General features: G+C 37.6%; 1 protein-coding gene across 3 annotated transcripts in view; it reads left to right on the plus strand.

Annotated features, from left to right (window-relative positions):
* Positions 1–27,711, plus strand: part of TTC27 (tetratricopeptide repeat domain 27) — a 201,509-nt gene that overhangs the window by 137,052 nt on the left and 36,746 nt on the right. For all 3 annotated transcript variants that reach the window (XM_032172645.2, XM_058426737.1, XM_032172646.2), the window contains 3 exons: positions 2,389–2,616; positions 21,522–21,620; positions 26,371–26,423. In XM_032172645.2, coding sequence (XP_032028536.1) covers positions 2,389–2,616; positions 21,522–21,620; positions 26,371–26,423 — 380 coding nt within the window. The remainder of the gene's footprint in view (positions 1–2,388; positions 2,617–21,521; positions 21,621–26,370; positions 26,424–27,711) is intronic.

The raw sequence follows: 27,711 nt of genomic DNA on the forward strand, positions 1-27,711 counted from the left end.
ACTCAATATGCAAAACCGTGCATTAAGTAAGTGTCTTAGTTCTGTTACTACACATGATAACTTAAGTAATTCTTTCATCACAGGATATCATGGACTACCAGTGTTTCACCCCCTCATGATCACTGCATCCTCTCTGTCTTCAAACCCAACCAGATCAGATACCAATCACACATTTCCATTTGCCCCAGAAGTACATTGCCTGAAATCATTTCTGTACCCAGTTACTATAATGGTCATTGTTTAATTACAGACCACTACAGTACACTGCAACTGGCTAAAGCAGAAAGGAATTTATTAGGTGAATTGGCCTCCAGAATTTCTGGAGTGATGTGGGTACCATACCGTTGGTGTCAGGCTGTAAGAGAAATGCCTTCAATCACGTGGTAAGATGATTTCAGCAAAAATTCTGCTGCAGCTACAGTCTGTGGTTGACTACATCTCTTTATAGGTGACTACAGTTATATAGTTAGATACTTTAATAGCTATTGTATTATGTTTGAAGAGGGGAATTACATGGATTATATTCTAAAACTTTATGTTTATTTTGACTGTTTGGGACTTAAAAGTATTTTTTCTTAGAAACTGTTTTATAAATTCCAGTTTCACTTTCAGATTAGGTCTAAGAGCATACACAACCTGAACTAGATCAGAATGCAGAGGAGCCAACATCCCAAGACACTTTTAGAAGCACAGTCTTCTTTTAAAAGAGTTCACAAAAATTAGACTGCTTAAGGAGTATAGATATGCCCAACCTAAAGAAAATCAAATATACAGACTTTCGGATTACCAACTGATATATGTTAGGGGCTTTAAAGTCTCATTTTAGCTGCTAAAGGATGGCTTTCCTGGATATGTACATCCATTTTGGCAATGGCTATCTTAGCGTCCTTGGCAGCACCACTGCTGTTTACATGAAGGTGTGTGTATGAGGACGCAAAGTAGAGCTACTACTGTGCTTCTCGCTCTGTGTTGGAGTTTATCAGAAATGGGGTGGTGGACACGGCGGTGGGAGGGAGTTGAGGAGTGGTGGCAACAAGTACACAATTAGCCTGAGTGATGAGGTAGCTCCAAACTGTGGACATATGAGAATAATGCTGAAGTCTGTTCAATGTATTGAGGATGATTTTTAATTTCTAAAGTGAATGGGCTGTCTGGAATCAGATAGGTCTAGTATGAGCAAGTTTTATCTGTGAGGTAGGATGTAGTTTGATTAAAAGGTAGGTTTTAAGCAATGCCTATTAAGTTGTATGTAAATTTGTATACAATTTAATAGACATTGCTAAAAACCCATCCTTTATAAATTCCTCAGTGATCCCGGGCTCCCCAACCATACCATTTTGAAAAAGGAAAAACATGCTTTTCATTGCCTTTGGGTAGAGGTGAATGAAAGGTACTGCTCTAAAAAATGATCACAGTGGCCACACCTGGAGCAGGTAATGGGTCCACCTGATATCATGAAGTAAACCTCTCTTCGGTGCCTTTCCTTGAGGACCCCAGAGGGCCAGTGAAGCAGTGTTCCCCTTTTATTCCTCATTCCTTTCTTTTACTTGCACCTTAGAGGCATACCTCTTTTTATTGCACCTCACTTTATAGCACCTCACAGATACTGCGCCTTTTACAAATGGAAGGTTTGTGACAACCCTGTGTCAAACAAGTCTATCAGCACCATTTTTCCAGCCACATGTGCTTACTTCATATCTCTGTGTCAGCATTTTTTAGCAATTAAGCTGTGCACATTGTTTTTTTAGACAAAATGCTATTGCATACTTAATACGCTACAGTATAGTGTAAAAACAACTTTTTTTTTTTTGAGTCAGAGTTTCACTCTTGTTCTCCAGGCTGGAGTGCAATGATGCAATCTTGGCTCACTGCAACCTCCACCTCCTGGGTTCAAGCGATTTCTCCTGCCTCAGCCTCCCACCCAAGAAGTTGGGATTACAGGCAGGCACCCGCCACCACGCCCGGCTAATTTTTGTATTTTTAGTAGAGACGGGGTTTCAACATGTTGGCCAGGCTGGTCTTGAACTCCTGACCTCAGGCGATCCACCTGCCTCAGCTTCCCAAAGTGCTGGGATTCCAGGCGTGAGCCACCACTTCCGGCCAAAAACAACTTTTATGTATGCTAGAAACCAAAAACTTTGTGACTTGGTTTATTGCAATATTCACTTTATTGCAGTGGTCTGGAACCAAACCCGCGATATCTCTGAGGTATGCCTGTATTTATTTTGTACTGGTCCTCTTACTCAACCTGTGTCCTTGATGTGTGAAATAAGAAATCTCAAATGTTGAAAATAAAAATTTGGATTGTGTGAGATTAAAGATATATATGTGCTAAAAAAAAAAATAGCAGTCACTTTTAAGCAATTTCATTATTTCTATTGTTTCTAGGCAGAAGAAATCCTTAGACAAGAGCTGGAGAAAAAAGAAACGCCAAGTTTGTACTGCTTGCTTGGAGATGTCCTTGGAGACCATTCTTGCTATGACAAGGCCTGGGAGTTGTCCCGGTACCGCAGTGCTCGTGCGCAGCGCTCCAAAGCCCTCCTTCATCTTCGGAACAAGGAGTTTCAAGAGTGTGTAGAGTGCTTCGAACGCTCGGTTAAGATTAATCCCATGCAGGTTAGACAACTCATAACCCCCTGCTGCTCTCAGTGCTTGTGCTGTTCTTTGGATTTGATCTTACAGAATGAGTACCCGTTTTCTAACCTGGTAACTGGTGAGTTTGTTTTTGACAGCTAAGAACTTAGTCTCTAATAGACTTTTTACTTGTTGCAAACTTGCTTGTTGCAAAAAGTGGATAGGTAGGTTTTTTTAATTCACTTTCTATGACTTTAACTTTGTTTCATTTTGTTATTTTTTTCCCTTATCTATCCTTAACCAACATACAACTATTAAAATTAGGTACAGTTTTGAGCAAATATGTTAGGAAGAAAATGAACAAGAGCCAAAATTGCAGACAGCATAGGACTTTGCAAGTATTTGCTGAAATCAGTAATGAAAGAAAAACCTTTATATAAATAGGATAGCATATAGAATGGATTCTTGATCATTTTAAGAAAAACATGTATTTATATACACACAAATAAATTTAAATGTTTAAAAGTTTTTAAAGGTTTGAAAAAATAATAGATCTTTAAACTAAGTGACATGATAAATCCATAGGAGTGGACCTAATTTTGAGGGAAAAGAGATTAACCTTATTTTGTACTTAATGATATTCAGTTATCAGAATGTTTTATTATTAGAAATGGTCATTTTTTCTACCGAACTTTATTTATAACTGCCTTCCCATTTCACCAATCAAAGGCATGTATAACTGTCAATCATGGCTCTTGAAAAACATGTACACTGATTTGCTGTAATCACCAGTTAAAATACTAACTTATAATTAGTGACTAATGTTCACCAAGCACTTAACTATGAGCCAGGTAACTCGTTAAGCATTTTGCTAGTATTCGAATCCAGATGGTCTGATTCCAGAGCCTACACTGTCTTTTTTTCTTTAATTGTGGTAAAAAAACAGAAAAATTACCATCTTAACCATTTTTAAAAGTACAGTTCGGGGCCAGGCATGGTGGCTTACATCTATAATCCCAGCACTTTGGGAGGCCGAGGGATCACTTGAGCTCTGGAGTTTGAGACCAGCCTGGGCAACATAGTGAGACCTCATCTCTGAAAAAAATATATAAATAAAATTAAATGAAAGTACAGTTCAGTAGTGTTAAGTACATTCCCATTGTTGGGCAACGAATCTCCAGAACTTTCTCATCCTGTAAAACCAAAACTCTATACTCATTAAACAACTCCCTATTTCCCCTTCGTTCCCCATCTTGGCACCTGCAACCACCATTTACTTTCTGTCTTATGATTTTAACTGGCTAACTGTCTTACGATTTTTACTAGGTAATCTGTAAAAGTGAAATCATACAATATTTGTCCTTTTGTGACCGACTTATTTCACTTAGCATAATGTCCTGAAGGTTCCTTCATGTTGTAGCATGTGTCAGAACCTCCTGCCTTTTTAAGGCTGAATTATTCCATTCTACGTACATACTTCTTTTTGTTTACCCATTCATCTGTTGATGGATACTTGGCTTGCTTCCACCTCTTGACTGTTGTGAGTAGTGCTGCTGTGAACATGGGTATGCAGAAATTGTCATTTTTGAACTGGATAACTGAGGGAATGCCTTTTACATTGAAAAAAATCAGAAGTGCATTTTTTTATGACAGATTGAGCTAATTGCTTACTTTCTGTACTCTGGATGGTGAATATAATTAGAACTTTCCAAATCAGGTAAAAAGTCTGGAGAAGAGAGTAGGACAGGTGTAAGTACAGAACATCAGCAGAAACTAATGGGTGTATTTGACAGTAAGGATGCTTAGAGTATACTAAGGAATTGGTTTTTGTTGACAGTTTGCTCTAACTCAGTGGTTGTCAACTGGGGATGAGTTTGTCCCCCAGACGACATTTGGCAACTTGTGTAGTCATTTTTGGTTTTGACAATGGGGACATGTGGGGATATGCTACTGACATCTAGTGGGTAGAGACCAGGGATGCTGCTAAACATCCCATAATACACAGCACAGCCCCCTAAAATAAAAATTATCTGGCCTATCATGTCACTAGTGCCATGGTTGAGAAACCCTCCTCTAACCTGATTATCACTCTATTTTTTGTGTGTGTGGCGGGGGGGTTGGTTTTTGGTTTTTGGTAAAAGGGAGAACTCACTCAATATTGTTTTTAAAATTTTACTTTTCTGAAAAACTGTGTCATATCCTTGCATATCTTGGAAGCTTCTGCCTAAAGTTTACCCTAACTGCAATTGCCTTATGGGTTGGGTAAGTGAGTTCCCTCCCTTAGCCTGCCACAATCTCAGTTAAATCAGTGCCAGGTACCTCACAGACATGAATTGTTCTCTGCAGCGCACAGTCTGTTCTCAACACATTAGCATTATCCTTTTCCTTCTGCCTCACTGGCAGCTCCTTCTCAGGCTCCCTTGCTGGTTCCTAGGGGTGCCCTAAAGGCTTAGTCCTTGGACCTTGTCTTTGTCTGCACTTACTTCCTTGATTTCATCTAGTGCTGGAGCTTTAAGTTCCAACTATACACTGACAACTTCCCAGATTTTATTTTCACTCCTGTCTTCTCCCCTGAACTCGACGCCAGTACTTAACTACTTACCCGCTCTCCCCATTCCTCACTCCAGCCTAACATTTCCAGTATCAGAAGTGTTCTCCCCATTCCTAATCCCTCTTCCTCCCAAGCTTATTCTCATCCCTATAAATAGCAACCCCATCCAACCTTGGAGTCATGCTTAATTCCTCTTACCCTTATACCCCACATCTAATCGATCAGCAAGTCCTAGCAGGTCTGCCTTCAAAATATGTCCAGAATCGGACTGCTTCTTACCACCTTCTGTCATCCTGGTCCAAATCCCCATTGTCTTGCACCTGATTAATTATGTTACCTCCTTATTGGTCTTCCTGCCTTTCTCCTTGCCCATCTGCCTATTCTCAAAGGACATCTACATTTATCTTTCCAACTCAGGTCAGATATAGTAATACCCAGTCTCTTAATGGCTCTCAAGATTTCCCCCAGTGTCTAGCTCCTGGCACTTCTTCCTCCTTCCTCCAATTCTCCCCTTTTCTCACCCCACATTGCCCTCTTTGTTCTCTGAATATGCCGGGCACATTCCTGCCTCAGGGTCTTCCTCTTGCTCTTTCTCTGCCTGGAATGTCCTTCTTCCAGATATCTCATTCAAGTCTGCTCGAAGGTCACTTTCTCAGAGGGGCCTTCCACCATCGTTCTATTTAAAATCATACCCCTACCTTATACTCCTAATTTTCCTTCCCTGCTTTATTTTTTTCCATAGCACTTACGTATAGCTTACTTTTTTAAAGAGTTCTGACTTGTCTTCGCTAGAATGCAAGGCCTATAAAAGTGCCTTGTACATATCAGATATTCAATTAATATTTGTTAAATGGGTGAATAAATAGTATCTTCAACTACTTTTTTTCATTCAAATATATACTAATTGTCTGCCCTGCACATAGCACTGAGCCAAAGAATGAAGACATAGCAGCAGGTCAGCAGATAGTCCCATTTGTACCATGGCAATCTAGTGAAGCAAACACAGACAGAACTAGCTAACAATATGATGCATCAAAGAAATACCTAGCAATTTATATGTAAAGCACCAGTTATATAGAGGCCAGAGGGAACATTTCTACTTTTGGTAGACAATGAAGAGAGGATGTTGGAGTTGGCTTTGAAAGACAGGTAGGACTTGAATAGGCAAAGGAAGGGCAGTGGTGGGGGTATTCTAGGCAGGTGAAGAGTATGAGCAAAGCTCTAGAAACACAGAGAGAAATGTGTGTGTGTGTGTGTGTGTGTGTGTGTGTGTGTGTGTGTGTGTGTGTGTTGTGGGAAGTGGGAACAGAGGTTTGGTGAAGAGGTTAGTTTTTTAGGGTAGAAGGAAGTAGGGCAGTTATAGTGGGAAACCTAGACTGGAGCCAGGTTGTGAAACGTCTTCAATGTGAGGCTAAACCGTTGGGTTTTTTATTTGACAGATAGCCATTAAAGGGTTGATTTCTTTGGAGCTTTGTTTTAAATGAAGGATTGTGGTGTATAAAGAGGCAATTCAGGAATATTGTTTTGGCAACACTGGCTGTAGGAGATTCTAGATGGAGGCTGAGTTAAGAGACTGTAGCGATAGTTTAGTTTTTTGGCTTTTTTTTTTTGTCCTTGGCTGGATACGACTTGGCCTCACTCACTGCAACTCTGCCTCCAGGTTCAACGATTCTCTGAGCCACCCCCGTATTTAGTAGAGACGGGGTTTCACCATGTTGGTCAGGCTGGTCTTGAACTCCTGACCTTGTGATCCGCCCGCCTCGGCCTCCCGAAGTGCTGGGATTACAGGCGTGAGCCACCACGCCCAGCCCAATAGCCATGGCAATTCTCAGTGTGAGAGGGTTAATAGGAAGTAAGGGATGAAGTGAGGGAAGTCACAGGGGAGAACTTGACAGGGCTGGCTGGTCTCATTATATAATTTAGAATTAATTATTTACATAGACAAAGAAATGACAATTGCTCAAAGCAGAGTCACAGTATAAACAGATGTTATGTGAGAATATTTTGGAGCTTCTCATATGGATCCAATTCAGGCGGGTGGTAAACCATGCCAAAATATGCAGGCATTGGATGTTGTAATTGTACAGAACTACTACAAGATGCAAACTTGAACACTATAGACTCATTTTAACTTGTGAACCAAGTTTGAACTGTCTGGAGAGAGAACGCCTATACGCTATGTGGTCTCCTTTACGACCTGCAATAAAGGGAAAATAGAAAAATGAAATTAAAAAAATTCTATCCTCTTTTTTAGACATATCCAAAGAAATAGGTTAAATAACAAAATTTAGGCAAACCAAAAGTGGTATTTGAATGGCTTCTGCACATCGTAATAACTTTCTGAAGTCAAATTGATATAAGAATAGTTGTATCTGGAAAGGGTTGGGGGAAAAAAAGGCTATTGTCCATCTTTTAGATTTAAGCGCATTTTAAAATGAGAGCTTAAATAAAAACAAAGAACTTCTATAAAGTGAGTGAGAGCTCAAGTTTAAAAAATGAGAGCTCCTATACAAAATAGAGGGGTTTGGTCTTATATCAGGGATGGGATGCAAAACTAAATACATTGTCTATGGTGCATTCATTAGAGAACCAAAAGACATGTACCACTTATATTTACGCTTTGGAGATTGCTAGCTATTCACTTATACCTACTTGTTTCATTTTTGCAAGTGACTTCTGAAACTACTTAAATTCAACCTTAGACTTCTGAGGTTTGTGGAATAGTGAAAGCTGAAGAAAGTGGGAGGGAAATCTGACCAAATCTCCCAGGCACAATTTCCCAGGCAGAAGCTAGAATTAAAATATATATTCTTATTCCTATTCTTAGGCAGTTATTATTCCTGTTACACTCTACTTTTATGCAAAAACGTAAACACCAAAGAAATTACTCAGCTGTCAAACCAGTGTGTTTAGCACTGAAAAAGAAATATTATGTCCTATCAGTTTTTCCATCTCCCACTTAACACACATACAGTTTTCCTTTACTTTTGTCAGTCTCTTCTACCTTTTTAAAAATTTATTTTCCTTAACCTCCTCCTCAATCAACCAGTCACTCACCTTTGTGAGATTATATGATACTGTGGACAGTATATGTACAAGCATACCACAGAGATACTGTAGATTCAGTTCCAGGCCACCGCAGGAAAGCGAATATTGTAATAAAGCAAATCATGCGAATTTTTTGGTTTCCCACCCACATAAAGGTTGAGTTTATGCTGTAGTCTATTAAGTGTGCAATACCATTATGTCTAAAAAAAAAAAACCCTACATACCTTAATTTAAACCTACTTTATTGCCAAAAAAAAAAATCCTAATGATTATCTGAGCCTTCGGTGAGTTATCTTTTTGCTGGTGGAAGGTCTTGTCTCAGCGTTGGTGGCTGCTCACTGATCAGTGTGATGGTTACTGAAGGCTGGAGTAGCTGTGGCAATTCCTTAAAATAAGACAACAGTGAAGTTTGCTGTGTAGATGGACTCTTCCTTTCATGCCAGATTTCTCTGTAGCATACAGTGGTGTTTGATAGCTCTTTAGCCACAGCAGAACTTCTTTCAAAATTGGAGTCAGTCTTCTCTAACCCTGCTGCAACTTTATCTATCAAGTTGATGTAATATTCTAAATCCTTGTCATTTCAACAATGTTTACAACATCTTCACGAGGAACAAATTCCATCTCAAGAAACCACTTTCTTTATTCATGCATAAGAGGCAACTTCTCATTTCTTCAAGTTTTATCATGAGATTATGGCAATTCAGCCACATCTTCAGGCTCCCTTCTAATTATAGTTCTCTATTTCTGCCACCCGTGTAGTGACTGCCTCCACTGAAATCTCGAACCCTTAAAAGTCATCCATGAAAGTTGGAATCAGCTTCTTCCAAACTCCTATTAATGTTGATGTTTTGACCTCCTCCCATGAATCAGGAATGTTCTTACTGGTGAACATCAGAATGGTGAATCCTTTCCAGAAGATTTTCAGTTTGCTTTGCCCAGATCCATCAGAGGAATCACTATGTATGGCGGCTATATACCCTTATGAAATGTATTTCTCAAATAATAAAACTTGAAAGTCTAAATTACTCCTTGTTCCATGGGCTGCAGAGTGGTTGTTGTGTTAGCAAGCATGAAAACATTAACCTCCTTGTACATCTTCATCAGAGCTCTTGTGTGACCAGGTGCTATGTCAATGATCAGTAATATTTTGAAAGGAATCTTTTTTTTTTTTTTTTTTTTTTTAAGGAGTAAGTCTCCACAATGGCCTTGAAATATTCAGTAAACCATGCTGTAAACAGAAGTATTGTCTTCTGGGCTTCATTGTTCCACTTACAGTCCTCAGGCAGAGTAGGTTTAGCCTAATTCTTTAGGGCTGTGGGATTTTCGGGTGGTGAATGAGCATTGGCTTCAGCCTAAAGTCACCAGGTGTATTAGCCCCTAATAGGAAAGTCAGCCTGTCCTTTGAAGTCAGGCATTGACTTCTCTCTAGCTATGAAAGTCCTGGATGACATTTTCTTCTAAAAGAAGGTTGTTTTGTCTTCCTAGAAAATCTGTTTAGTGTAGCCACCTTCATCAATGGTCTTAGCCAGATCTTCTGGATAACTTGCTGCAGTTTCTCCATCAGTACTTGCTGTTTCATTGTGCACTTTTATGTTATGGGGATGGCTTCTTTCCTTAAACCTCATGAACCATCTCTACTAGATTCAAACTTTCTTCTGCAGCTTCTCCACCTTTCTCAGCCTTCACAGCATTGAAGAGAGTTAGGGCCTAGCTCTGAATTAGGCTTTGACTGAAGGGAATGTTATGGCTGGTTTGATCTATCTAGACCACTCAGACTTTCTCCGTATCAGCAATAAGGCCATTTTACTTTCTTATCACTTGCGTATTCCCTGGAGGAGCACTTTTAATTTCCTTCAAGAACTTTTCCTTTGCATTCATAACTTGGTTAACAGTTTGGTACAGGAGGCCCAGCTTTCGGCCTATCTCAGCTTTCGACATGCCTTTCTCACTAAACTTAATCATTTCTAGCTTTCTTTTCAATTGATATGTTGTAATTATACAGATTTATGGAGTACAATTTTCTGTTTCAATACAGGTATATGTTGTATTATGATCAAATCAGGGTATTTAGCATGATGATCACCTTATACATTTATCATTTCTTTTTGGTAAGGACATTCAAAGGCCTCTCTTCTAGTTCTTTTGTGATCCACAGTCCCTAATCATTTCTAGCTTTTGATTTAAAGTAGGGTATGTGTGACTCTTCCTTTTACTTGAACACCGAGAAGCACTGTAGGGTTATTAATTGTCTAATTTCAATATTGTTGTGTCTCAGGGAAGCGGGAGGCCTGAGGAGAGGGAGAAGATAGGAGAGTAGCTGGTCAGTGGAGCAGTCAGAACATACACAGCATTTATCAGTTAAGTTCACTGTCCTATATGTGTGCAGTTTGTGGTGCCCCCAAACAATTGCAATAGTAGCATCAAAGATAATGGTTTGCAGATCACCATAACAAATGTAATAATAATGAAAAGGTTTGAAATATTGTGAGAGTTACCAAAATGTGACAGAAACACGAAGTAAGCACACAGTGTTGGAAAAATGGCTGATGTTGTTTTACTTGTATTTCCCTACTTCACCTCATATTGCTTTATTATTTATTTATTTATTTATTTATTTATATATTTATTTTTGCAACAGGGTCTCACTCTGTCACTCACGCTGGAGTGCAGTGGTGTGATCTCTGCTCACTGCAGCCTTCATCTCCCGAGTTCAAGCAATCCTGCTGCCTCAGCCACCTGAGAAGCTGGGACTATAGGCATGCACCACCACGACCGGCTAATTTTTGTATTTTCTGTAGAGACAAAGTTTCATTATGTTACTCAGGCTTGTTTTGAACTCCTGGCCTCAAGCGATCTGCCCCCCTTGACCTTCTGAAGTGTTGGGATTATAGGCGTGAGCCACCATCCCTGGCTTCATATCATTTTAAAGCAAATCCCATACCTCAAATCATTTCATTAAAAAAAATTTGAGTATATTTTTCTAAGAAATAGGGAATTTTTTAAAGCTGTAATACCATTGCACTTAAAACATCAGTAATAATTTGTAAGAACCTTTTGATTGAGTTTCTGATTTTGATTGAATAAATTTATATCCTTTACTAGAACAGACTGTAATAGAGGCCTGTAATTTAGCAGCATCTAAATCTGGTGAAACATTATAAAAATCATAAATAGAGACAGCATATTTGATACATTTTGTCTTGTTAAAAATATTTGTTGAAGAAAAGTACCCTAAATGGAAGCCAAAAGATACTAAGCGAATATTTATAAGTTTTAGTACTAACAAAGCTAGAATTAAGAATATGTTCTATTTAGCAGAAGTTGCTCTGAGCTTACCAGATACATCAGTATACTTCGAAATAATTTTTTCAATTAAAATTATTGTGTCCCCTAGAAAAGAGTCAATAAAAGCTTTCAAGAATTTTAAATGCATAAACAATGAATCTGACAATTAACAATAAAGAACAACTTTGAAGTAGCAGGTAATCTTAGGAAAAAATAAAAAATACTAAGATCATATTGAAAAAATATATTCATTAGTAAAATATCAATGACATGGTATTAGCATAAAATATGACTAAAACACTGATGAAACCATATGAATGTCTACTCAGAATAATTAATTCTAATTCTGTAGTAGATTATGGAAATATACAAAATTGTAATTGTACAGCTTGATTAATGCTCCTTTATTATTTTTTAATGTTCACATAATTAGCAATAAAATTTTTTTACTTTAATATAGTTTTATTTTTCAATAATTTTGTTTTTGAAAATAATTTTTGAATAGAATCATCTTGTAAGTCCCCAGATGGAGTAAAACCAATTTATTGATCAACAGTTTGTTGGTTGATAAATATGTTTATTTAAACCATATAATTTAAATTATTTTCTTTAGTGCTCTGGTTCACTTTCAAACGTGTTGCAGTTTGTACATTATATTATGTGGTTGCCTAACTAAGCATTATCAAGTACTTGTATATCAGATATGGATGTGGTTATGAATTGTGCTATGTCAACCTATCAACAGAGAACAGAGAATTTCTGCCAGGAAATGATAATGGACAGAACTAGTTTCCAAAGGGCCTTAAATGCCCTGTATCAAGATTATCTAACCCTGTAGATGTGGGAGCCTATTGTGGTTTTGAACTAAAAAGTGATATGACAAAAGTGGTATTATGGGAAGTTTAAATAAGGAATGAATATCATGGGTGAGTTATCAGTGGCTTGAGTGGTAAGCATGGAAAAGATAGAATGACTGAAGCCTCATTACAGAGGAAATTTTCTGGGACTTACACATTGGGCTGGCAGTATTGAGAGAGACGTTGGAATCAGAGAGGAGGCCAGTTTTCTCAACTGTCTGATTAAAAAGGAAAATGTCTCTATTGATAGCCATAGGGAATTTAGGAGGAAGGGAAAATATCTTTTGCCAGCAAGGTGATGTGGTTTTGGATGTTGAATATGAGGAGATGGTGCTGTATTGTAGCAGAGATGGTTGCTAGTCTGTTGGAGATAAAAGCCCTAGTGAAGCCCAACAGTGAGGCCTGAGCCTGCAGATGGGGCTTTTCTCTGGAAGTTACTTGAAGCCATGAAAGTGAGTTCTTCATGGAAAACTGTGTTGGAAGAGAATAACAGGCAATGTCCTGAGCTTTGGGCATCTCCTGCAGTTGGAAGAAGACAGGAGAAATGGCACTGGTGAAATAGGACTCGGAGTACGTTGGAGTCTTGGTCAGAGGGATAGAAGGAAACCCCAGCAAGGGGTTCATGGCACCTAAAACAAGAGCAAATGTCAGTGAGTTATGTCACATGTAGTGATAAAGTCCAGAGGGCTATGAAGAGGTCATTGGATTTTGAGCTCACTAATGACATTTAAAAACAGATTCAGGAGATTAAAGGGTGAGTGATAGATGAAGAAATGGAGATACAATCTATAGACTGTTCATTTTAGGAGCACATCGGAGAGATGAGAGACAAATGTAGAGTGTTGTACTCAGAGGGGCAGAAAAGTCAGGTAAAACATTTCAAGATACTGGAGACCTTTACATGCAGGAAGGCAGAAATGAAAGACTCCAGTGGATAAAAGAGAGATAGAATGTTGTAAGGAGCGAGGGGGAGATAAATAGGGAATATCATTCTAGGGGAGAGTGGAATGAGGAGAAGAGATGAAGGTATTAGCTTTGGAAATAAGGAATAGTATTAAAAATGAGACTGGAAAATGAGAACATTAACATTATAATAGCTATTTCTATTCATTAAGCATTTATATTCTAAGCTCTTATGTAAGTATGAACTCTTTGTAAACCATTGGGGTATTGAGGGGGATACAGGAGAATTGTGTTAAGACACAGACTCCTGCCCTCCAGGGGTTTATATAGGTTAAATGGAGAGAGGAGGCATGAATAGCATTGTGTGTAGCCAAGGAGTTGAGTGAATAGGCAACATGCTTTGGGTGCCTGCCGATGCTTTTGGGTAGCCTTGTAAATAAGGATGTGAATGGTCAGAAAAAGCCTGATGGAAGTGAATATTGGTGTGAACTACCAGGAATGGTTGGGATTTGGATAGGTGGAAAAAATTGAGAAAATCTGTTTCAAGGAAGGAGACTAGCAGATGTAAAAACCAACTCTGCAGAGAGCAGTTTCTTGGTAACTATCAGTTTTGATGGTTTATATTTTATTCAGTTATAATAATGAGAATAGCAACTAATGCTGAGGATTTACTCGGTGCCAGGTACTGTTCTAGAAGCATTTTCCATATATTTTTAATTCTCTGCAGTCACTGAGGTACTTATTGTTTTTATCCTACTTTCATAAATGAAGAAATAGAGGGTCAAGTAATTTGTATTAGATTTTACAGTTTATGAGGGATGGGGCTGGGATTTCAACCTGAGCTTTCTGATTCCAGAGCTCTTGCTCTTAACCTCTTCACAATTTTGCCCTCGAGGATATCATAGTATGCTAGGAAGTAATGGCAGATTTGGTTGAGGTCAAGTTATAAAAAGCCCTGAATACCAGGCTGTCAGGTTTGAACTTTTTTCATCCTTTAATGAAGAGCCATCGGGGCTTTCATCAGAAGCAAAGTGAGGTTATAAGATTGATGTTTTGGAACCATCCAGCACATGTTAGTGAGTGACTCTCTTTGAGACCAGGGATTTAACTGAGCCGACCTTTCCAAGGCCATTGTTATACATAAGACCAGACTTCTACGATATAGTACTCTGACATTTTAATCATCTTGGTGGTTTGTACATGCGCTCTTCCTTGATTTAACTTTTTCTTTCATTTTAGCTTTTGAAAGGATAAAATATTTTTATTTGAAATGGATTTATATCGTTTCTGTTTTGAACTTATGTTATTTGTAGTGGGAAGACTCCAGGACGTTGGAACTCACATTCCAATAGGGAGGACAGGATGAACATGTGTGAATAATATGTACAGAAAAAAGACATTCTTTCCTTTTTATTTTTCCCTTCTAATATTGGTAAGCAGTACAGAACGAAAGTCTTAAGGTGTAACTTGCATAACTGCCAAGAAATGTGAGTACTGTGATAACATCTGGGCTGTAGCTGTGACTGATGCATAGTGGGGAGGCCGAAAGCTTTGCTACCATAGACCTGATTCTGAATTCTGGTAATCCCGAGGAAGATAACAAAGGCAGATCTCTTCATCTTTCTGAGCTTTTGAATAATGGAGTTTATAATCTTTACCTGGATTTGCCGCTGAGAAAATTAGAGCCCATATATGTTAGGTGTCCAACATATTTCCTGGCCCATAGTAAGTTCACAATAATAGATGTTACATAGTCGTTCTTTTCTTTTCTGCCTGTTGCACTGCAGAAAAACCATTGTTGCCCCATTATCTGTAGCCTAAAATTAGGGAGATATATCTAATAGGAGAATCTCACATGCAGATGACATATAAACACCTGTGTTACTTTGCATTGTGAATTATTTGAAAAGACTCGGCAAATATAAAGACCAGTGGTAACCAAATCTAGGACAAGAATTAAGAGAAGGGCATTCAGTAATTAATAGCCTATAGTAAAAGAAAAAGTATGTATAAAATTTAGTTGATCCTTTAGTTTAAGGGAAGACACTGAAATAGAAGAAATTATTCCTTTGGAGAGATCAGGAAGCTGGCAGGTTAAGATTTATATTTCCTCGTGGAAGGAGAACTTAGAATTTAGTAAATGAGAAACTTGGCTATGAAAGAGTTGGCGGTGCACATTAGGAAAAAAATGAGCATCAGGCATCACTTTAGGAAAAGCTACTATCAGACACCATTGATGTCACTCTTGGATTTCACTTCGGTCATTTCCTGTTTAATGATACCATATTCAACAACTCATCTGTGTTTGGGGTCGCAGAAATGAGGCAGGGGTACAGAAAGAGTGGAGAGTGTGGTATGGCTTTAGGATTAGATTATTCTACATTAACCTTTATTATATGTGACAGAAAAATTCAAAACAGTTGATCATATGAGGGAAATTAGCCAAAAGTGTGAATACTGATTATCGATGATGTGGAAACTTTCAGGAGGAAGGGAGTTTGAATAGTAGGCTCATAAGTGGTACCCATTGCAGATGTGTCTTAAATACCCTTGTAAAAATTAACTTTTTAATTATAAAAGTTATCTATGCCAATTGTCTAATAGTGCTTAGTCTTTGCTAGCCCTCAGGGTAGCAAACTTTAATTTTTATTTTGATTATTAAGGTTTAATAAGTGTTACAGTCACTGTCTTCAGCACACATATTTCACACTTGGGTTGAGGAACCATTGTGTGGCTTTAAGCCAGTTAGTTCCTTCGTAAGCATCATTTTCCTCTAGATCTCTTTTGAATTGATTTCTAAGGTCTCTAATTGAATTGATTCCCTCTAGTTCTTCAAACCTGCTAATTCTAAATACCAGACGATCCCTGACTTTGATAGTTCCACTTAATAACTTTTTGACTTTATGGTGGTGCAAAAATGATACACTTTCAGTAGAAACTATGCTTAGAGTACCCATACATCTATTCTGTTGATAACTTTCAGTATAGTAGTCAATAAATTCCATGAGATACTCCACTTAAAAAAAAATAAAATAGGCTTTGTGCAAGATGATTTTCTCCGTCTGTAGTCTAATGTAAGCGTTCTGAGCATGTTTAAGGTATGCTAGGTGAAGCTATTAGGTTCAGCAAATCAAATGAATTTAATGCATTTTTGACTTAATAATATTTTCAATTTATGATGCATTTATCAGGACATAACCCTATAAAACTGAAGTGCTTCTGTATTCCATTCTATTGTCAATGTCTTTATTTTGCCACTAGATGGCAATAATGTACCTTCGAACCCAGTCCCCTCTGGGTTTTCAGAATCTGGGGCATCTGAAGAATTCAGGAATTTTAGCCTAGTCCACCCCTGCTTATTTCACACTTGGGGAACTGAGACTGGCAGGTTAAGTGACATAGCCAGGGTCGTAACAGTTACTCAGAGCCACTTGAATCCCAGTCATCTTTCTCTATCACCCTCTAGGGGGCTTTGTGAGGGAAATTCAGAGAAACCATGCTCTCAACCTTTTGAGTTCTTTGTGAATTATTTTTAAAATAATTTAAAGCCATTGGTTAAGTACAGGTATTATCACATTCAAAATAAAAAGTTGGCCTGCTTTTGTGTTTCTCCATTGGCTCCCTGAGAGATAAACACTAGACAGTCAGCTTTTAAAGGTTATTGCCTGCCTACAGCCAGCTTGCCTTCACGATTTGCCCTGGAAATAAGCTCTGCAGAAATCTCAACCAGGGCCTCTCTATCAGGTGATTATCTCCCTCCATTCTTGCCCCGTCCTCTGGCCACCCATTTTTCTATGTCTTCTTTTGTCCACCTGACTAGCCCAATCAAGAGAGCCTTTGTGGGGGAAGAGATATGCTCCTGGTTCTTAAAGAATTATCTTTTGGGTTTTCCCAGCACATGTTAACTGCCCTGTTTTCCCCTCTCTCTTTATTGGTGACAAGGATGGTATTGCCATAAATCATAGCTTGTGTATAGGCAGAATGGTGTTGTCAGAGGCAGAGAGGATGAGGTCTTTGGAGTCACACTGACTGGGTCGAACCTCTCCTCTGCCTGTGACTGACTCTGACTCTTTGTCGCCTCTCTTAGGAGAGTAAGAACGACCACCTTGCAGGGTGGGTGTGAGGAACGCATGAGTAATGTGTGGAAAGCTCATGGTGTCAGTGCTTGGCACACATAGCAGATGCTCATTAAGAGCTAATTATTTTGGTTGTTATTGTAAAGAGAGGAACAGGAGTAACTATAACATATGAAAGAAGCTGAAGGGAGGGTCTCAGCCAAAGGAGCTAGTTTTTTACTGGAGAAAGAAGGGAAGGATGCAAGGTATTCCAGGGCCTATGTCAGTGTTTTAGAGAAATAGTGTAACTGTGTTAATAGTGGTAGCCACTAGCCATGTGTGACAATGGACACTTGAAATGTGACTAGTTGAAATTGATCCATGCTGTGTTGAATTCACATCAAATTTCAAAGACTTGGTGTGAAAAAGTGGATATAAAATATCTCAATAACTTTGTATAGTAATATTATATTGAAGTAATCGCATGTTGGATATGTAGAGTTAAATAAAATGTTATTAATATTAAAATAAATTTCACCCTTCCTTTTACTTTTTTTTTTGAGACAGAGTCTCATTTTTTAGCCCAGGCCAGAGTGCAGTGGCGTGATTGTGGCTCACTGCAATCTCCGCCTCCCGGTTCAAGTGATTCTCCCACCTCAGTCTCCCGAGTAGCTGGGACTACAGACGCATGCCTGCTAATTTTTTTTGTATCTTTAGTAGAGACAGGGTTTTACCATTTTGGCCAGGCTGGTCTTGAACTCCTGCCCTCAAGTGATCTGCCCACCTCAGCCTCCCAAAGTGCAGGGATTAGAGGCGTGGACCACCTTCCTTCGACTTTTTGAAATGTAGAAAATATAATGAGGCTACTAGCATGATACTTTTATCTGATAGCACTGGACTAGAAGATAGAGACTTTTGTACCCAAACATATACAACTATGTTCTGAGGAATCGAGAGAGGTTTTTTTTGAAGCTTCTTTTGATTTTGTTTTTCTTTTATGATGTTCTGTTCTTAAGAGTATGACTATTCTGAACTGAGATGCCAGTCACTATTGGTAATAGCAGTTTAAGTAATAGTTTAAAAAGAAAAAAGTAAAAGAGGCACCAAATATTCTCTATAGTCCCCCAAATTGTGAAGACCTCAAAAAAGAAAAGCCATTGGATGATTTCAAAGAACACCACTGTATGCAAAGCTCATCTCCCTTCTTATCATCAGTAGATAAAACCTAGCAGTTAACGATCCTAGGATTTTTTCCTTCAAATGCAAAGTATTAAAACACTGCAAAAATAATCAAGAGTGAAAAGAAAAGAGAACCATAATACTTTATGTTAAATTAAGTCATCTGTCTGATTTTCATTAAATTTGTTTTGGTTTTAAAGACATTGGTTATAAAACATTCAGTAGTTTTAAAAATTAAAAATAAAAGATAACCTCATCACCAGTCTGTTTTAGAGCTAGAAGGTAATTGCTAATTTTGGACGTTTGCAACCCTTGTAAATCTTCTTAGATGGATTGAAAAATGAAGTTTTTATTTAGATTTTGAATTTACATGTGTTTTTGTTTGTTTGTTTGTTTGTTTTTGAGACGGAGTCTCGCTCTGTCACCCAGGCTGGAGTGCAGTGGCACCATCTCAGCTTACTGCAAGCTCCGCCTCCCGGGTTCACACCATTCTCCTGCCTCAGCCTCCCGAGTACCTGGGCCTATAGGCGCCCACCACCATGCCCGGCTAATTTTTTTGTATTTGTAGTAGAGATGGGGTTTCACCGTGTTAGCCAGGATGGGCTCGATCGATCTCCTGACCTCGTGATCCACCTGCCTCGGCCTCCCAAAGTGCTGGGATTACAGGTGTGAGCCACTTCGCCTGGCCACACGTGTGGTTTTTATAGCAACACATGGGAAATAGTATTTGTTCTTTGCTGATGCAGAAAACAAGCAGAGCACATGCATTTTGAGGACCTTGAGGTCAGTTCTTATTGTTCTTGATTTAGTCTCAAAATAAGAATCCCTTATTCCAAGTAAACTTGCTATCATAATTCTTTGTATCTAAGATGCCATCAGTTGTAAGAAGTACCTTTAAGTACCACTTTGTATAGAAAAAAAATGTTGCCAATAAAACTGACAAGCTATTGGTTTTTCGGATGCATCTCTATTTCAGAAATGTTAAATGGCGGGGAAAAAAGTATACTTTAACATTGATGAAATATAATACACAGATTTTGAAACTTTACTTGGTTGGAGTTTAGACAGCTTGTTTTACATGTTAGCATCAGACTTTAGGTACTCTCAGAATGTTCAGCAAGTGTGGTTTGGTGCATTGAAGCTCTTTTCATTTAATTGTATTAAAAAACAGATGAAAGCAAAGTGGTGAGCTCATTTTTAGGTTGTTGAAAGTCCCATGATTCAGAAAAGTGAACTTCTAACTTTTAGTTTCAACCTAGTACCTCTGCTTCTGCCCCCTCCCAGTGGACATATATCCATCCTCTTTTCAGTCATTACCTGTCCCTCTAACAAAATCTGTTCTCCATAAAGGCTCCTGATAACAGTTATTTATAGCCTCTTGTGAATTCATGGCAAAGTGTTAAATGGCCCAAGTCTGCTTGCTTTCTAAGCTTTATCTCTAATTACTGGCTAAAAATCTTTATCTGCTTAAAGAACTTTCAGGCCTCTGCTAGCCATATGGAACAAGTTTTGTGGGAATGGCTGAAGGAGGAGTGCTGTAGAGGCAGCCTCCTACTCTGCCTCTATGGAAGACTGTGGATAGATAACAGAGTACCTCGTTTTCTTTCCTACCCTAAACTGTCCAAGTAAATCTGACAGCTGGCTCATTGCCTTTCTGAAAGTCAGTAAGAAAGGAGACTTCAATCTGCTTATAAAGTTGGCTCTGCTGACTGTCTGGAAGGAAAACAACTCATAATAGCTGCATTTCTGACTAATTCCATTGAATTTTTGTTAGTTTTTTGTTTTTTTGTTTTTGTTTTGTTTGATATGGAGTCTCGCTCTGTCGCCCAGGCTGGAGTGCAGTGGCGCAATCTCAGGTCACTGCAGCCTCCACCTCCTAGGTTCAAGCGATTCTCCTGCCTCAGCCTCCCGAGTAGCTGGGATTACAGGTGCACACCATCATGTCCGGCTAATTTTTGTATTTTTAGTTGAGATGGGGCTTCACCATGTTGGTCAGGCTGGTTTTGAACTCCTGACCTCAAGTGATCCACCCACCTCGGCCTCCCAAAGTGCTGGGATTACAGACGTGAGCCACCGCACCCACCCGAATTTTTGTTAGTTTTATCTCCCTTTTGACAGAGGCTATTGGATTTTAAGGAAACCTTATGATATACAGATTTTTTTTTTTTTTTTTTTTTTGGTAATCTGAATTGCTACTTCCTAGTTTATCTGTTTTCTAAATCTCAGTGTTTACAAATCTAATTGGCTTAGGTCATACTTTACATTTTGAGTAACTATTTGATAATCCAGATTCTGAACCTCCTTTTTCTAAATTATTTTCAGGCATGCCTAAAGCAGATATATGCTAGGGCAGTTTGGCTGTTGGTTAAGCTGCAGAAGTTCTTGTGGTCTAGCTTGAAGATGAAAACAGAAATTTCTTTTTTTGAGTTTGTAATACATTCATCAGTTGTGAATCTGCTGATACTTTGTACATGGTGGCCCTTCAGAATGCATGGGGGAGTGCTTCCAGGCATCCCCCCGCCAACCCCAATACCAAAATCCGTGATGCTCATGTCCATTGTATAAAATGCTGTAGTATTTGCATATGACTTACGTACATGCTCCTGTATACTTTCAGTCATCTCTTGATTGCTTATGGTACCTAACACAGTGCAAATGCTATGTAAGTTGTATTGTTTAGGGAATAATGACAAGAAAAAAATGTTTGTACATGTTCAGTAGAGATGCAACCATCCAGTTTTTTTTCTCCAATATTTTCGCTCTGCAGCTGATTGAACCCACAGCCAACATGCCCAGTAAGGAGTTTGGTTAACACAAAGTATGGACTGTTTCTGCGAAACATATGCAATAATATTGCACATGTTTTCAGTGTTAGCATTGAAAATTATATGGAAAAATTTACCTCCATTGCCAAATATTCTACATTTAAACTAAATGTAAGGCAAATATTTATTATATAGCTCCGCATTCTTTCTAGGAGTGTGTTTGTTGATAGTATCTTAATAATTTTCAGATTACATTCTGTAAATGTTTCTGTGTGTTTGAATGACTGACTTTTGGTCTTTGCAGCTCGGGGTGTGGTTTTCTCTCGGCTGTGCCTATTTGGCCTTGGAAGACTATCAAGGTTCAGCAAAGGCGTTTCAGCGCTGTGTGACTCTAGAACCCGATGTAAGTTTGTTTGATCTTCTGTCCTTACATGGTTCTTTACTCTGTAAGTTGTTGAAATTGTACTGTATGGTTCAGAACAGCAATTCCTTTTGTGTTGGAGGAAAGTGTACATTTGAGGGAAGGTCATACCTCAAGGTATAGGATTTATAAATCTGGAAATAAGTTAATATTTCATGGTTTCATTTAGGAAATAATTTTGATAAAACAATTTTCTTGTTAAAAATATACTTCACTGAATGTATAGCAAAGTATCATGTATATTTTGTGATTCACTAGTATGTCCTGCCTATGTTAATTGCATTACTAGAAAGTTATTTTAGGGTGGAGTCTTTATATATTTGATAGTTTTATGAGATAATAATTCACATACCATATAATTCACCTATTTAATATATACAGTTCAATGATTTTTAGTATAGTTAGAATTGTGCAATCATCAACTACAATTAGCTTTAGATCATCTTTATTACCCTAAAGAGAAACTCCTGTACCCATTAGTTGTCACTCCCTATTTCTCTCCAAACACCCTCCCCTTCAGCCCTAGGCAAACACTAATGTGCATTTTGTCTCTATAGATTCACCTATTATGAACATTTCATATAAATGGATTCATACATTTTGTGGGTTTTTGTGACTGGCTTCTTTCTTAGATTCATGTTTTCAAGATTCATGCATGGTTATAGCATGCTTCAGTACTTTGTTCCTTTTTATGACCAAATAATCTTCCATTGTATGGGTATATCACATGTTATTTATCCATTCATGAGTGGTAGACATTTGGATTGTTTCCACTTTTTGGCTATTATAAATATCACTACTATAAACATTTGTTTATAAGTTTGAGACCAACATATGTTTCCATTTCTCTTGGTTATATACCCAGTAGTAGAGTTGCCGGATCGTATGGTAGCTCTATGTTTGGAATTTTGAGGATCTGCCAGACTGTTTTCCAAAGTACCATTTTAGGCTGGGTGTGGTGGCTCACGCCTGTAATCCCAACACTTTGGGAGGCCAAGGCGGGTGGATCACTTGAGGCCAGGAGTTCGAGACCAGCCTGGCCAACATGGTAAAACCCCATGTCTTCTAAAAATACAAAAATTAGCTGGGCGTGATGACGCATGCCATGGTCCCAGCTACTCAGGAGGCTGAGGCGGGAGAATCACTTGAACCTGGGAGGCGGAGGTCGCAGTGAGCAGAGATTGCACCACCTTACTCCAGCCTGGGTGACAGAACAAGACTCTGTCTCAAAAAAACAACAACAACAACAACAACAACAACTAAAAAACAAAGTACCATTATATAGTCCCACTAGCAATGTATGAGGGTTCCAGTTTCACAACATCCTTGACAACACTTGTTGCTAGCTGTCTTTTTTATTATAGCTATTCTAGCTATTCTATTATAGCATTTCATTATGGTTCAATTTGCGTGTTTTGGATGGCTTTATTATAGCTATTTGAATGGTTTTATTATAGCTATTATAGCTATTCTGTTATAGCATCTCATTGTGGTTCAATTTGCGTGTTTTGGATGGCTAATGATGTTGAGCATCTTTCCACATGCTTCTTGGCCATTTGTGTATCCTCTTTGGGGGAAATGTCTATTCACGTCCTTACTCATTTTTAAAATTGGGTCATGTATCCTTTTATCATTGAGTTGTAAGAGTTCTTTCTATATTCTAGCTACAAGTCCCTTGTCAGACAAATGATTTGCAAATATTTTCTCCCATTCTGTTAAGTTTTTTTTTTCCTCTCTATTGATTGTGCACTTTGAAGCACAAAAGCCTAATCTTGATGAAGTCCAACTTACCTGTTTTTTCTTTTGTTGCTCATACTTTTGGTACAATATCTAAGAATCCATTGCCAAATCCAAGGTCACAAAGATGTACTCCTATCTTTTCTGCTAAGAGTTTTATAGTTTTAACTCTTACATTAAGGTCTAGGGACCATTTTAAGTTAATTTTATTTATGATATAAGGAAGGGGTCCAACTTCATTCTTTTACATGTAGATATCCAGTTGTCTCAAAACTTTGTTGAAAAGACTGTTCTTTTCCTATTAATAGTCTTGTCACTCTGGTCAAAAATCAGCTTACTGTAAATGTAAGTGGTCAAAAATTAATTGACTGTGATGTAAGGATGTATTTATGGTCCGTCAATTACATTTCATTGACTATATATCTGTGCATATTCCACTATCTTGTTTATGGAAACTTTGTAGTAAGTTTTGAAAATGGTGTGAGTACTCCAACTTTGTTCTTCCTTTACAAGATAGTTTTGGCTATTCAGCGTTCCTTGAATTTTCCTATGGGATTTTTAGCTTTGTAAATTTTCCCAAAAGACGTTATATTGAATCTGCAGGTGAATAAGGGGAGTACTGCCATCTTAATAATATTAAGTCTTTCGATCCATGAACATGGAATGTCTTTACATTTTTCTAGGTTTCTTTCATTTCTTTTAATATTTTATAGTTTTCAGAGTGAAGTTTTACACCTCTTTTGTTAAGTTATTCCGAAGTGTTTTATCCTTTTTCATACTATTATAAATGGAATTATTTTCTTAATTTTATTTTTTATTTTTTTGAGACAGAGTCTTGCTCTTTTGCTCAGGCTGAAGTGCATTGGTGCAATCTCGGCCTACAGCAACCTCCGCCTCCCAGGTTCAAGCAATTCTTCTGCCTCAGCCTCCCAATTAGCTGGGATTACAGGTGTGCAGCACCACACCTGACAAATTTTTGTATTTTTAGTAGAGATGAGGTTTCTCCATGTTGGCCAGACTAGTCTCAAACTCCTGACCTCAGGTAATCTACCCGCCTCAGCCTCCCAAAGTGATGGGATTGTAGATGTGAGCCACTGCACCTGGTCTAAATTTTATTTTTGGATTGCCTATTGTTAGTATATAGAAACACAATTGATTTTTATATATTAATTATATCTTGCAACCTTGCTGAGCTCATTTATTACTTCTAGTAGGTGTTTTTTTTTTTTTTTTTTTGCGGACTCCTTAAAATTTTCTATATAAAAGATCTAAATTTAATGTTTCATTTGAGAAAAAAGAATTGCAATTTGGGGTGTATATGCATGCCAGGTAGTCTTTGAATGTCTGAAGAACAAGGAGAAGGTTAGAAGTTTTATTAAAAGGAGAAGTGTTGCATATTGCTCTTTGAGAAATTCATTGGCACTTACAGTAAGGGTTTGGGGAGCTGGCAAGCTTCCATAGATGAGGGATGGCAGAGGGCAAAATTAGTCCCAGAGTTTCAGCAAATTATCTCAGAAGCTGCAGATAAAACTGGTTTCAGGTTACAACAAGCAGTTTCAGCAGTCAGGCTGCTTTCATTTGGATATTTTAACAGTTTTAATGTCTCTACTAATATTCCCCCAAACATTCTCTAATGAGAGAATACTGTTCATGTTTTCCTTTAAATCTTTGAACATGTTTATAATAACTGCTTTGAAATCCTATGTTTATTTCAATCCTATGCTTTCATTTCTGGTACTGTTTCTTATTAACTGATTTTTTTTCCCCTTTGGTTATGAAGGAAATATTCCTGCTTCTTCCTATGTCCACCATTTTTTAAAAAAATTGTATTCTACACATTGTGGATGCTATGTTGTTGTGCTTCTTGGTTTTAATCTGTTCTCTTACGGAAGATTTTTATTTTGGCATTCAATTAAATTACTCATAAATCAGCTTGTTTTTAAGCTTGTTAAAGTGGGTCTGGAGTTGTCCTTATTTTCTCATAACCCTTTAAAAAAAAAAAAAATCAATAGAGATGGAGCCTTGCTCTCTTGACCAGGCTAGTCTCGATCTCCTGGCCTCAAGTGATCCTCCCATCTTGGCCTCCCAAAGTGCTGGGATTACAGATGTGAACCACTGCACCCAGCCCTCTAATAACCTTTTCTTAAGGTATAACCTCTCTGAGATTGAATTTAATGCCATGGGCAATCAATAAGAACTTTCTAGTTTTGCTGGTTTAGAACTTGAATAACTTCTAGCACAGTGTGACCTCCAGAATCTCCATTCAGCTCACAGCTTTCTGGTAGTTATTCTTTGCTAGACTTCAAAAAAGTTACTAATTTTGCCATGTCTGGAAGTGGAGGTCCACTGCCACTTAATTTTTGAATCATATGTATGGGACTTGAGAATGATATACTATATTAGATGAAAAGTGGAACAAAGAGAAATAGATAATTTATATCATTCTTGTTTGAATCAACATTTATATAAATTCAACCTGATTAAGCTGATTTAAAAAAACATTCATTTTTGCTTTATTTTTGTCATTGGGTAGAGGAATATGTTTGATGGATGAAATACTTAGTAGTAACATTGGAGAACAGATTTTTTTTTAACCCCCCTATCCGGTGAAGAAGGATGACCGTATAATGGCAAAAACTTTTAAGATAGGAAAAAACAGTATACTGCATTGCCTTTTTTGTAATAAATCTAGGTACTATATAGAGTATCTTGTAAATTAGCTATCTTGTAAGTCTAAATTAGAAGATAAAATCTTAACTGAATTGCTAATTGGTACAATAATAATTATATTGCGTGGTTGATTCTTTTAACCTTTTTCTAAATTATAGAAGTTCAGTTTGATTTAATTTTGCCATATACCTTTAAACACACCTTATTGAAAATTGTGGTTTTAAAGAGCATATATTGGACTAGGAAAGTGTGTTGTACTTTTGGTTTCAGCAATAATTTTACCTAAATGAGAATAGTTAATTAACTGAGTTCTCTATCATTTCAGAATGCTGAAGCTTGGAACAATTTATCAACTTCCTATATCCGACTAAAACAAAAGTAAGTACATCAGACAAATATGAAGAACTTTGCTTCCCAAATAAATGAATGAGATTTTCTACAACTGAACATTGTTTCAATGTTTCTCCTTGTTTTACCTTTCTCACCCATGTATATGAAATAGAATAACTTAAGTAGAATAACTTAATTCAAACTAAATTAACTTGAATTCTAAATATACAGTTTATTTCTTAAAAACATTTCATATGTAATAAAATAAGAAATGTTACTTGAAATCTTTATTTAGTACTGAAATTTTACATTCTACATTTTATTACATGATAAAAGCAAACATATGTTTAGTTGGTCAACTCAGTTGACAGTTATTTTTATTCATTGCTTACTTTGTACTAGACATTATTGAGAAATATAAATAAATATGAACCAATGTCTTCAGGGAATGTAGGTTTAAAAAATAAAATACTATGCTATCTTATTTAAGAAACTGATTAGTATATAAGCTATCTGTGGCAAATACTAAGTGAGAATACAAAGAGGGCTAAAATAATCATACATGATACTTGTACCACACTTATTATGTGCCAGCCACTCATTTAGTCTCGTGAGGATCAAAGAAGAGAGAAACCATGTCATCCTGGATCAGAAATGCTTCTGAGAGAATGTTGGACTCAAGCAGAAATTTGAAGGGTGGATAGAAGGGACAGAGGGGAGCCTCTTAGGCATGGGAAATGATGTCACCAAATGCAGAATGACAGGAATGAATGTAGTATTTTAGGAGATAGGAAGCAAAATAGTCCAGCTATAAAGTAATGTGAAATATACGGTGAGAGATAAGGTTAGAAGGGTAGGTTGAAGTAAAATTGCAGCATCTTCTGATTATTTGACCAATGAGTTGAGACTGTCCTGTTGAGAATAGGAAGCCAGAAATTTCAGTGTGGTAATCTCATGAAGAAAGAAGCTTTTGGGGAAGATTTATCTGGTGGCAGTATGTGAGGCAGACTAGAGGAAACTGGAGGCTGGGAAGCCAGTTAGGACACAGCTGTTATAACAATTCAGGCATGAGATAACTAGAGTGGAAAAAGAAGGGGCAGATGCCAAACTCTTTATAAAGGAGAAAACCAACTAACTGGGCTTATTGACTGGCTATGAAAAGCGAAGGAAAGGGAGGAGACAAGGACTGCTGTTGCCAGAACTCTAATAAATTAATTAAAGGATGGATATATTTTTATTTTTATTTGGCCTTACTTTCAAACTTAATTTAATTTTTCTTGGTGGAATCACAAGATAATTTCTGAAGACATCATTAAATCCATATTACGTAGAGATC

This window comes from Hylobates moloch, unplaced genomic scaffold (genome assembly GCF_009828535.3).
Source record: "Hylobates moloch isolate HMO894 unplaced genomic scaffold, HMol_V3 SCAFFOLD_13, whole genome shotgun sequence".
NCBI classification, from domain to species: Eukaryota; Metazoa; Chordata; class Mammalia; order Primates; family Hylobatidae; genus Hylobates; species Hylobates moloch.